We start from the raw sequence: 13573 nt of genomic DNA on the forward strand, positions 1-13573 counted from the left end.
AGTAGGAGACCTGTTTGGCTAAGCAGATTGCCAGAGCTCAAATGCAAGTGTATAGAGAGGAGCAAACAGGGACAGGCTACATGGGAGGAGTTTACAGACATTGCCCAGGCATGTAGGGATGGTGTCAGGAGATCTGAAGCTCACCTTGATTTGACATAAGGGATGTTGAGTGCAACAAGAGCTTCTCCAACTACACTGGTTACAAAAGGCTGAATGGGAAAATGTGAGTCCGTTTCTAAATGAAGTGGACAATTCAATAACAGGAGTTCCAACCTAAAAATAATCCATCATCTGAAAACTCATGCCATCACTTCCCAGTCTGAAGTATAAAAATAGTCACATGTAATGTTAAATTAGAGAGATTCTAGTTATGCAAAGTCAATATATTAATTCAAAGAATTTTACAACTCCACACAGAATAAACTGAAAACACGTACAAACTAATTTTACTTAACTACGGGGAAAGCACAAATGGAGAAACATAAGGAAAATAAGCAACGTGAAAGATAGCATAAGAAACAGAAAACTGAAAGTTTATGACAAATTCAGAAAATACATAATTTACAAAATGTTCCAACTGAAGCTTTAAAACGTTAAGTATATATGTTCACTTGTGCATGCACACAGTCTTGCAGGGAGTATTTAGTTTTGGCAATAAGTATTTAAAAACCTCTTCTTTGCATTATCAGCAACTCTGTTTTCCTTTATCTGAGTGATAAAGTAGGTATTTGCTTTCAGTGTGTTGCTGCCTAAAGCTTAATCTGAAGCAGTTTGGCCTTGGTTTTTTGTTCATTTCTGCTGAAGGCACCATCAGTTGGTTTTGCATTTGGTGTGTTCTGAGAATATTCAGAATCTGAACAAAACAGCAAATTCAAAGTGAAAATGAGCCTAAATAGCACTGAATAATCATTTTCCCTAGTCAGCTGCACTGGGAATTTGGATTATATCTTAACTGATGTCAAGTACCAAATTCAGAGATATTTCCTCAGCTCATACCATGTTAGAATGGGGTAAAAGCTTTCTTTTTCTTCTTTTTAATGTACTTGTCATAGATATTGCTCCCTTGCTCTGAGCAAAAACGCAGCTTCAATAAAAGTAACCTCTGCATGAAAAGAGGTTACCAATTTTGCATTTAGAAATCTAAAAGCAGTATTTCCCTTTTCCTTTCTCCTCTGCGTACTCTTTTTTACTGTTAAATTGCTGAAGGAGATAGCTGTAGTTAAGACAATGAAGCCAACTAGCTGCGTCAGATGATGCTCTACTTTTGTCCAATTTCTTGATATAAAATTGTACTTCAAGCTGTGAAACTTTATTTTCATAAACACTACAGTGTATTTATGGGCTGATAAAAACATCAACTTAATTGATTAAACGAAAATAGTTTTATTCTACATATCTACTACTTGTGTACTTTTTTATTTAATGAAGTTTATTGTTCTGTCAATGCAATAAAATAAAAAAGACAAAAAAGGTCCACGGAACCCTTTTGAAGAATAACTAAAGCAGGAATTTAAGTACTCCCTTATACAAAAAGCATTTAAATAACATAGATTATACAAGATTAAACCATGTAATGCAGAGAGCTTATTCTTCCTATGGCACGCAAAACATGAGTTGTCATGTAGCTGAACCAAAAAAACTTTTTCCAGCTTATTCATACTCCTAAAATCACAATGCATAGACACTTCTAGCCAACACATGCCTTAGCTCTCTAATAAAAATCCCTTCCAAAAAAAGGTTTTTTCACTTATTCCACTACCTCCAGCTATTGAAACGAGGGAGTGGAGTTTCAAAGTTTCCACAAACAATCTTTTCTAATTAGGCAGTAGAGAATTTATGGGGAAATTTTACATTGCCAAATATTCTACTCATTTATCCTGTCTTGGCATGGGAAAAGAAGTCCTGACATTCAAAATGAATCTCCTACAGCAAATGTACTCAGGTACACAGACTTTTTAAAAGCCTTTTTACTCAATCTTGCCTCCAACAAAGCCAGAGACCAAAGTCTACGTAAGTTTGCACAGCAGCAAGCACTGCAAGTTGCCGTGATGGTCACAGACAAAGAAAAGGTCGATACAGCCAAAGCACAGAACTTACACCCATTATAAAATTTTATGCAACTTCACTTGATGAGAGTCAATGGCATTACAAATCTTCTAAGTGTTTTATTAATACTGAAAAGTTATCATTATTCAAAGCAAATCATTTATTATTAAAATCATTATTCCTGTACAGCTGACCTTTTTCACATTACTAAGAGATGCAGAGACAGGTTAAAGACGTTTAAGGCCAGCCTGGTCCACAGTCTCAAATTAAGTAACTTCATGTTTAGCTCATCTGACTAAATGGTTTCCAGCCAGGAGGTGAGAGCAGCTTGTAAATGATGTGCAGCACTTGACAGGTAAAAGTGAGAGTTTTACTAGCTCTACCAACAAGGCACAACACGTCCCCTTGCGTCCCTGTGCCATGCTGCCAATGGCACCAGAAGAAACACACGGCAAAGGCACAAAGGGCTTCAAGATGGAGATGGTTAAGTCTGGCTGACTTCCTTGGCTCAGCTTCAGCATCACAACATCACAGCGTACCCAAGCCCAAGAAGAGGGGGACACAACCCCAGAAGAACTGCCCACACGGAAAGGAAGGCCATGGACAGCAGAGAGACAGAAAAGAACGTAAATACAGAGAGAAAATGCTGCCTTCAAGAGAGCTGACAAACACAAAAAGGTTACAAAAATGTAAAGGCTTCTAAAAACTTACCCACCCTCAGAAACCAAAATATTTGTATGCTGAAGTACTTTGGAACATATACTGCATGAGTAGGCAAAAGACCTGAGAATGATTTGTGCATGCTGAATTGTTCAACTGAGCTTTCAGTAACTCATTTAACATTATAGTCTGAATTTATTTTAGCCTGTACCCATAAATGCAAGTTTGAACAACAAAGGCCAACTAATTCTTCCACTAGTGTGCCACAGCATACTGGCACCATTTCAAGGCCTCCCAGAAGGAGCAGCCTTCCCTAACAGCCAGCACACAGAGGCACAGGATGTGGCAACTAAAATGATTACAGGACCCAGACCCGACATTCACACCGGGCAAAACAGCACCAATGTAGGACATTCCTTAAAAAACACTAGGCTAGCAATGCTGGTTTGTGGCTCTGCTTCCCCCATTTAAATCATCTGCAACAGTCTGGTCTTTTTTTTTCCCCAACAGGAAAAAAAAAAGAATGAGCTATAAAACCACCCTGGTATAGAAACATTCGATTAAGTTTAAAATTAAGGTCATTATTTGCAGAGAAGGCAGCTAGAGTTTTATCCTTGGAAGAAGGGAAGTTCTCATTGGCAAGAGTGCAAAAAAAAAAAGCTAGAAAGGACCAGAAGCTGACCAAAGAACATCCAAGTCTTGACTCAAGTCGCTGGTTCATGTGAAACCTTTAGTAGAGTCATTTTTCTCTGTAGAATCTGTTAGCTGCTCTGTGAGAATATTATGAAAGATACCATTAAAAACCTTACTAAAGTCAAGATAAACAGAATCTACAGCATTCACCCCATTCACCAAGCCAGACATCTCATTATACAAGATGAACTGGTTGATTAAGGATTATTTTCCCTTTGAAAATCCACGCTGACTACTTCCAATCACCATCTTGTCCTGTATGTGTTTGGAAATGGTTTCCATAAGGATTTTCTTCATCACCCTCCCAGAAACTAAGGTGCAGCTGACCAACTTGTAGTACCTCTGATCCTCCTTGGAAAGAGGGGTGATACTTGTTTTCTTCCATTCACCGTTATCTTTCTAAGATAACTGGGAGTAGTCACATAATAAAATCCAAGCACCTCCCAGCACTTATGGGTGCAACTCACCAGGAGCCACAACTTATGTATGTCCAGTTTGAGTGCTCCCTAACCTGGGCCTCCTCCACCAAGGTAAGGCTTCCTTCTTCAACTTTCTCTCTGGTCTCAAGAGTATGAGACTCCTGAAGGTTAGACTTACTGTTAAACACTGAGGCAAAAAAAATATTGAGTTCCTTGGCCTTTTCCATACCATTTATTCCCATTCAGCTGCAGACTCATGTTTTCTTTAGTTTGTTTTTTTGTTGTTGTTTTTTTTTTTATATGCATGTACTTGTAGAATCCTTTCTTGTTGCCCATCTGGTCCCTTGCCAGACCCAACTCCATGTCAGCTTTGGCTTTTCTAACCCCTATTCTTGGAAGATCAAACAGCAACTCTATACTTCTCTTGTTCTGTCTATCCCTGCTTCCAGTTCATATATAATTCCATTTCATGTCCAGGTTCAATAAGGAGCTCCTTGCTCATTCACATAGGCCTTCTGTTGCCTTGGTTGCTTTCCTACTAGCTGGGATGGAACTTTCTTGAGTTTGGACAGGGTGATCCTTGAATACAAACAGGTTTTCCTGGATCCCTCTTCTCTCTAGGGCTGTATCTCACTTCATACTTCCAAGTATATCACTTCATACTTCCAAGCAGATACCTGAAGAGGTTTAAGTCTGCTCTCCTAAAGTCCAGGGTTGTGATCCTGCTTTTTGACATGCTCCATTCACTTGGGATCTTGAACCTCATCATCTCTGCTAAACAAGCCAATTACAATTGCACTGAAGTCCTTCCATGCTCGGGGCAGGATATCTATCCATATATTTAAAATTTGCATTATTGGTGAATGGCACTGACTAAGAAAAGGTTGATTACTTTTCCTTTTTTCTTGATTAATTTTTCCCCAAATCCACAATTAAAAGTTTATAGTCTCTTTACTGTGAAAAACAAAGTCCTTGAATTAACTCAGATGTACTCTCCAGGAAGTGAAGCCTTTGGGACAAGAAATCTCAGATAAAGCTGTATTACCCTGGTGCTTTTTGATAAAGAAATAACTAATTCCATTACTGCTACCTGTTGGCAGATTTTTTTAAGTCACAGCTATTGGTTTTTAACAGACGATGGACAAGATGATGGCCAGGAAAAAAACAGCCTTAACGAATAATACTTCTCTGGTCTGTGTCTTGTGTCTCCACTTCTTGTTCTAAAGAACCTACTCAGATAAGGTAAGGAAAAAATGTAAAACTCAAAACCAGCAGAATTCAAGTCTTCCTTTCAACCAACCTCAAGTTCCAAAATAAGCTAATGCAAGCCTTGAGCTGAAAGAAATGTCACATTCATTAACTAAATAATTATCTAAAAATAGAAATACTCTATTTCATTACTCTCATTCACATTTTACAGCTCTGCTCTTCAAAAAATGCTGTTGCTTAAGCCAAGTAATAATCTGCCTCATAACAAGAACACAGAAATAGTTAACATTTCAGTTATCTTCAGAACACACTTGAGTTACAAGGAACTAATTAAGTTTTTACACACACACACACACACAGTTCTTTGAAGTATAGAGTCCTTTCTAATACTTTCATACTCAATACAACAGAATTGGCTGAAATAAGGATTCTTTAAGCAGGGATCACCCTATAGCCAAAATAAAACATCACTTGCCACAGGAACCACTGCCTACATGATGTTTTTACCGATATAAACTTTCTTCCAGATAAAGCTCCTATGAATTAATAGCGGTAAGAGAAACTTTATGCATTTTGAATCCTAAGCAAAGACAGACCAACAAGATTTGTAATGTCAGAAAAGAAGAGCTGTCTGCCTTTTCCTTTAGGGAAAGCTGGCCAGCCGATCTTATTAGAAGTATCTATGCAGTAAGACACACAAAGTGGTCTTGGACTGTAAAACTGAATGCCTTTCAGTTCAGCAATATATTTCTTAAGTACAGTGTCAAATATCTAACGTTTACAGAACTATTAAAATACTCTGAGCATACACACACAGAACCAGGTACACTGGTGCCCCTGTCATTTTCTCATCTTCCAAAGTGGGATTTGGGTTTGTTTTGCTGCTGGAGGAAAGGGGAAGGGTTAAATGCCAAAAGAACTACTCATGACATTTTTAAATGGCCTCTGTCCAGGCTGATAATCTTGATTTAATCAGTAAACATTACCATCTTTGTCACTTATCTAAGCCTTCAAATATAAGATAAGCTATTGATGCATTATTTAGAAGTCTGTTTCTTTTTATGGAAAATGCACTTGATTTTGACTTGTTTCCATATGACAAAAATTTGTAATTTTTTTCAACTACTTCACCTTTACCTTTTTCACATTTCTAATATTTAACCTGAAATTTCACTGAGGCAAATGCTGATGTGCTGCATTAGCTCAGGTTACAGAGTTTTACAAAAAGGTTTGAAGAAGAATGAAATTTAACTCACAGAAGAATTACCAGAAGAACCACTGAAAGTAGTCAAGTAACTTACACAGTAGATACCAAAATTCACAAGCTTTATTGATCTTTGTACAGAGTTTTACTAATTAAAAAAAAAAAAGTGATGTATCATAGGAGTTAAAACATAATTTGACACTCTCCCCCTTCCTTACATTGTTGTGTCCAGGTAGACAGAACCAGCTCCATATCGCAGTGCTACCATGCCCATGGGAAAGTCTCCCTCCGACTAATCCACATGTCTCCCCAACAGTACAATTTAAAACACAGGACAAGAATCCAAGAAACAAAATTCCCTCAATATTGTCAAAAATGACTTTGTAGTACCAAGAATATAACCTAGTACTGATGTTAAAAGAGGATTTCCTATTTCCTCCAAAGGCAGAAATATTAGCAAAAAAAGGTCACTGGGTAAATCCTGTGTAAAGCGACTGACAGCAACGTGGCCACCTCTCAAACCCACTAGTGACCTTGACCTTATAGTGAAAAGCCCTTTAAAAGGACAGCAGCGTAATCTGCTAAGTCTCCTCACACAGAGTCACCATGGACACTACACTAAACACAACCCAGTGGCTTGTTCAGTTCATGGACACTGTGAGTTTCTAATGCCTCACATTGCATTGCACATCTGAATGCTGTATTTCCATGTAACACTACCAGATTATAAAAAGCTTTAGGCACAATCCTAAGATACATTTCAACAGCTGACTGCATAGACAGCATTAAGACAAGGTAAATATTTAATCAAGCAAGTGCACTTCTTTTGCAATGCAAGAAATACTTGCATTACAAAATTTTACTCAGTATCCAGCATTTTGTCAGTAATGCACAATTTCAGACACAAAAAAAAACATTTAAAGATCAAATTCTACCTTAATTTACAAACACTTAATTTTTACCAAATTTGAAGTAATTATAGGTGTGTAATAAAAGACACATATAATAAAAATATAATTAAAGCTGGTTTTCGTTTTGCTATGAAACTTCTCTGTACTTGGCAAAACACATTAAAATGAGAACAAACTGTTCTCAGATACTAAAGAACAAGTTACCATTATTCTAAAATAAAATGCATTATTAGTAAGTTGACTTCAGATGGTAGTTATCTTTCAGAACCTTTTTATTTCAAGTAATTTTCAAAACTTTCCTTTTTAAAGTAAGTCTTCATTTCAAAGTTCATAATTATTTCCCTCTCAACACAGAAAAGAAGATGAAACAAAATTATATCAGAAAGAGGCATTGCTATTATCTGAAAAGAACTAAAAGAAAATTATGATTTTAAAAGCTTTTTTTAAAAGGCTCAGATCTGAATAAACTTCCATGCTTGCATACTTTAAGAACAACATTTGGATAATCTTTATGTTACTTATTGGTAGGAAAATAAAATACCTGTTGAGTAATAATGTCAGTAAAATTACTTTTGTTTATGTACACTTACTGCAATCTCTCTACAGGCCGACATGGATATCCCTGTACCTTCAATTTGCTTCAGTGCATACTCCTTTTCATCTTTTCTGTGCACACATGAAAAAAAAAAGAGAGAAAGAAAAATATATTTAACTCTGACTTACATTATACCAATCAATATAAGTATAATGGTGAAACACTGGTCTGGATGAAGATGCTGAAAAGCCAATCTGCTTTTATGCATAAATTACACTTTGATACAAAAAGCAAGGGGTTTTTTTAACAAAGATCTTACAGTTCCCAAACAAAAACTTCTTAATAAAAAAAACTTAGTTAACCTATATCCATTTCTGTCTGCAAACAGACATAATATCTGCAGATAACTGCAAACACAGAGTTTTGGAGGACACTTTCTCTGAAATTCCAGGATACTGTCTACTACTGCGAAAACACTGCAGTCACATTCCATGCCTAGAAAACTCTCCTAGAAAATATCTCCTAGAAATATCTGGGAAGGGCAAGCTTTTTTCATTATTTAATGAACCACTCTCAATCCACTTTTATTTCTGAAATACTGCTATTTTAAACTAATTATATAATAAGCACTGGCTACTGACAGATCCCTACACAGCATATGAAACTCTGTGCTCTGATGTACAAAGCCAGAATATGAGAAAATGTTCAGCCCAAACACTGTACTATCCTTTTAAATAAGCACAGGTTGAAGTGATTTAGAGGGACCACCAAGAGAACAGGTAGAATCTTGACGCTTTCGTGATATAAAAGAACCAGCCTACAACACAGTTTTGCAGGATTCAGCTCTCAATGACAGGTGCTGGTAGGCATCAATGCCCACAGGGTTGAGGCCCCTGTGCAGACTCACCAGTCACAATTCAGCAACCCCCAAGCCCTTATCCAAATTCCCCATGACATTTCTGGTAGACCTTTTCAGTTAGCCCTTCTTCCAGCCCCAAACCATTTTGTTTTGCCACACAGAAATTGGAAGCACTTTCTTCAGCCTCTCTGGCTTTGCACTTCAAGCCTGTGTCCTGCCAGCTTCAGCCTGTTTCCCATCTTCTGCCAGACTCTCTCCCTCCAAAATTTGTGGGATGAGAAGTGACTGAGTGGAAAAATGTGGGGACAAGATGACAACTTGAAATAGCCGCCTATACATATTTTAAGTAACACAGGCAAGCATTATTGTCAGTAATTTTCAGCAGCAGCTAAACCCTCAGTTCATGCCTACAGTTAACACTGAGCTACAATTTTTGAAACAAGTTTTTAACAAGAAAAATTGCAGATATTTTTTAACTACACATGAAAACGTGTAACTTCACAGGTAATAAGATCACACCTTATCTCACAGGAATTGCTTCTGATTTCATTAATTAGTCCAAATTTTAAACAGTAATTAATAAATGCCCATCCCCTTTTATGCAAGGTCTTGCTATCTATGCAGAGGACTTCCATACACCGCAAGTATTGACTCCATTAACTCAAGTCGCTTACAGAGACTGTGAAGACAAAATTATATTGTCTGCAGAACCAAAATCAACTCTGGACATACAACATTGATCAATGCATTTAAACTATGGTCATGTTTAAACTATGCAGCACAAACAATCCCGTGCACAACTATCAGCTGGAATCACAAAGCAATGCAGTCCCTACTGCACTACATCACATCCTTCTTTTGGCACATCTACTGAAGCAGGCCCAGGTCCACACTGATATGGCCACCCTTGAACTAGTTGTACATGCGAAGCATTGCATCCAGTTACTCAGACCTTCACAGAGTGAAGGTCACGGCAGAGACCAGGCATGACACTTGGCACACACAGCCTTCGGCAGCACCGCTGAAGGTCATGGCGAGCTGTCAGCACTTGACAGACAGCCACTCCATGCAGCACTTCAGGATACAAATGAGAAAGTCTGAAAAACATTTAAAAAACCCCCAACCAATCCAACAACCGAAGGTATTGCAGCATGTGGAAAAAGTAGGCAGTCTTACTGAGCTACAACCCAGATAGTTCTAAAACACTGGGTTTTGTAAAAAAAAATTGCAAAAATAGGGATAATTAAATGCTTATCTATAATAAATGGGTGGCATGGGTAAAGAACTCCAAAGAGGTTGTACTCTCAACCTGACAAATTTTTTTGTATTTTTTTTTTTTTACCAACAGCTTTGGAATCATAAACACAGCCTCCTCTAAATACTAATTACTTGCTTTGGCAGAAACACAAATCTATATGAATACTTCTCCAAAGTTAACTGTCCCTATTATGAAAACACAAGAGCTACTTAAAGCACTTTCAAAAGATGTCCACCAAGTGATATTTTAGCCAATAATATTTGTCATTCAAGATAATTTGAAAAAGAAAGAAACATATTTGAAACTCCAAGAGCAAGTGCAATCTGATGAAACACACAATTCTAGTTATTCAGTGAAGCAGCCAAAGAAAAGAACACATGGGTACTTTATTAGCTATTTCCCCACTTGTAAGACCTCAATAAATAATACCAAATGGTGTGTGTGATAGGTAAGCACACTGTTCAACTCCCTAAAGACCAATGCTCTCACTAAACACTTGACACAGGGGGAAGTACTTATGTCTCATTTCAGAAAAACTCCAGTGAACTCTGAACACATTTCAAGAAATTCTACAGAATTACACAGCAGGAAAGTTTCTATAAATCCTTTCCTGACAGATTCTATATAAGTACATTTTTTACTGGAGCAAAGCAAGCATGATCAAATCAACACCAAATCCAAATAACCACAAACCACACAGCTCCAGTAGGAGGCAAAATGCACCCATACCAAGGATAGCCAAGCAGAAAGCAAAGTCTTTGCCCACAACCATTTTTATCTGATCCACAGAAACACTGTCTCATGAACAGGTCAACTAACTTGAAGGTCTTAACCTCCAGCTGTAAGCGAGTTTGTCTGAGGGCAGGAAGCAAGTGGCGCAGATCAAGGTTTAATCGAGCAAGTTGTATCAAACGGCCACCTCAGGCTAATGGTGGCAATGTGTTCACTAATCTGAGCAAAACACATAGCAAAGCAGAACTCGAAGGGAAACCATACTTTATGAAGCTGTGAGTTAACAATTTTTATTAATGCTTCTCAAAACTGATGCAGAAGAATTTGCCTGATAAAACAATCACCACATCACACCATTACAAGGCTTCTCTATGCTTCAAGCTCCCTTGTCCAAAACTAGGGGTTAAAGGTTAAAATCAGCATTGCTTCTGGTTTCAGAAGTATTACATTCATGCTATTCTAAGAGGGACTAACTTTTTACCAAAATGACACTGCCAATATGAGATACTGCCCTCCTGAAAACTTCCCAACTGGTATTTCAGACTGCCATAGGCAGCACCCAAACACGAAGGTCCTCAGGCATGCTAGAAAGTATTGAGAACATTCCTCCACTATAAAAACTTGGTCTTCAAGTTGTTCTCCCTCACCAATAAATATCCCATGCTGCAATCCTTAAAGTTAATGGCAATATTCTAATTTGTACTGTGCAATGGAGAACTCTGTCCTCTTGCCCCAAAAATTGTACTCATTGGTTGCTATCCAGCTGCAATATTCAATCCAGAAAATGAAAATATGATTACTACTTCTGGGTAACACTTTCAGTTTCCATTTTCCAAATGCTTTGGAAAGAACAAAGTACCAAATTCACTTTAAAAATAAGTATCGTTTAGAAGATTTATAATAATTACAACATTTCAAAGGAGCTGAAGTGTCTTAACGATAGCAATTGTACTTCAGAGACCCCCCATCATATGAGAAAGTACTTTACAAACAAGTTAATGGAAAACTAGAAACAACTTGCCCAAGACCATAAGAAAAATTGGAGGATTTGAAAATAGTGCATGGTTCAAACAATTGTTTTATCCCTACTATGCAAATTTGAAGACTTTCAGTGATGGTCTCTCTTGAATTCACAGATAATTTAACATACATCCCAACTTCAGAATTAATTATCCACATGAAGGAACTGGCTTGAAAGACTGCAATCACTCTGAAGCTAGAACTGTGACTATCACATCAGTTAACACAGATATTATCATTACAGCATACTAATAATAGCTGCCTTAAATTAAGTGCACAATACCATAAATAAATAATAATTAAAGTGCACATTTTCTTAAGCAAAAAAAAAAAAAGTGCACCATAAAGCCATTTCAAGTCTTAGCTGGGAAAAAGGCAATTCACCCCTGCAACAACAGTAATGGAATTTAAGTATTTGTGACTTTGTAGGAGAAAGCCTGGGAACACTATGGAATTCCAGTGTCCTTCACAGTACTGCCTGGAACAGAACGTCCATACAGGTATTTGGTTACATTCTGATCACTTTGTTTAATTGCTGCCAGACAGCATCAAGTTAATCACTCAGCGGGCGATCACAGAGTTGCAAATCTTTCCCTCTCTGAGAAAAGGCAAAGCCACGACACTGAAGTACAACTAGGAGCTAACTGAAAACCTCATCTGGAACACGGCAGCTAAGCCACTGAATGGATCATGCTCAGCACTGGTTAGCCTAGGCAAGCTGCTCATGGATTTAATCCTGTACTTAGCACATGGTCATAGCCATTTACAAAGGTAACAGTACCAGAAAAGAAGTCTATGACTGACTGGAAAATGGGATATAATCCTTTCCAAAAAGTAGTGAGTTCTTGTGCTTTGGTGTTTTTACGGATATAGAAACAGTCAGTAAGCCAAAAGGATTACTAGATCAGAAAATCTACACATGGTGTTTCTAGGGTGCCATACTCTTTACCGGACTAGGAAAGTAATTTTCTTTTACTGCTATCCTCCAAATGTATCAAGCCTTATCCAGCCAGCAGCTCAGCCAGCTCATTTTTATCCACATGACAACCAGTCACAAATGACAGAGGCTGTGAATCTACAGATTGATCCTTATTTATTTCTAGCCAGCAGTATACATGTTGTATTTCAATGCACTTGCATTAGTTCATTTTGAGACCTACATAAGAAACTCTAAATGTAAAACAGTAAGTATGGTTAGCAGAAATTTCAAAAGAAATCCCTGACCACATCAGCCCTTTAAAAGGTTTGTCTTTCCTCACCTTCACAGGCAGCAGCTAAAACTGTTCCAACAACCCAGACCCAGACAAGTTCACTACAACTGGCTGGTTTTGGACTTGAAAAGAATGGATGAAACTACCACCATCAATGAGGAGTTTACCTCATGCTGCTACTGTGAAAAGTTTCAGTAATGTCTGTGGACTGCACAGCTGGCCTCTGTGCTGACGCATCCCCCAGAGATTTGGTGGGAACTTCCTTGATATTGCAAACAGAACATCACATGTGTCAGTCACAGGAAAGGACTTCTCATATAGAAAGAGCAGACATGTATGTCACCTGGACCTGGGCCTCCCTCTTAGTGGCAGTGTTACAAAATGTGGAATATGTAAAATTTTCTCAAGAATGGATGTTCTTTAATGTTTGATCTTTGTATACTTTCAAGTCTAATCAACAAGAAGAGAGATCTAGTCTGTGAAAGATCTAGTCAGACAGCAGCCCACAAGCTCTAAGTGATGTCCAGGGGTTAAAAAGACAAATCACTGGTTGGTGGAATTGTCTTGTTAAGCCTTAGGGCCTGACAGGTTTCAGTGATCTCACACCTAGAGGGAGGTTAACAGAGTTGGGGAGAAGGATTTACCACTGACAGCAGACACAAAGAATGCAGAATTTATGGGCCACAAGGACATTGGGCAGAATCCCCACGATAAAGAAGAAACTAATAAACCTTACCCAGCAACTGTGCTGAATCAGCTCTGACTGGGTAAAAGGTGACTCTGCAGGGGGAGATCCCGACCACCGACTCACAGATC

At 38.0% G+C, this 13573-nt stretch overlaps 1 protein-coding gene across 1 annotated transcript in view; it reads right to left on the reverse strand.

The window, feature by feature from the left end:
* The window catches only part of CDK19 (cyclin dependent kinase 19), a 118159-nt gene that overhangs the window by 90942 nt on the left and 13644 nt on the right, over positions 1–13573 (reverse strand). Inside the window, 1 exon segment of the mRNA XM_063389812.1 lies at positions 7733–7808. Within this exon segment, the coding sequence (XP_063245882.1) occupies positions 7733–7808 (76 nt within the window).

This window comes from Prinia subflava, chromosome 2 (genome assembly GCF_021018805.1).
Source record: "Prinia subflava isolate CZ2003 ecotype Zambia chromosome 2, Cam_Psub_1.2, whole genome shotgun sequence".
NCBI classification, from domain to species: Eukaryota; Metazoa; Chordata; class Aves; order Passeriformes; family Cisticolidae; genus Prinia; species Prinia subflava.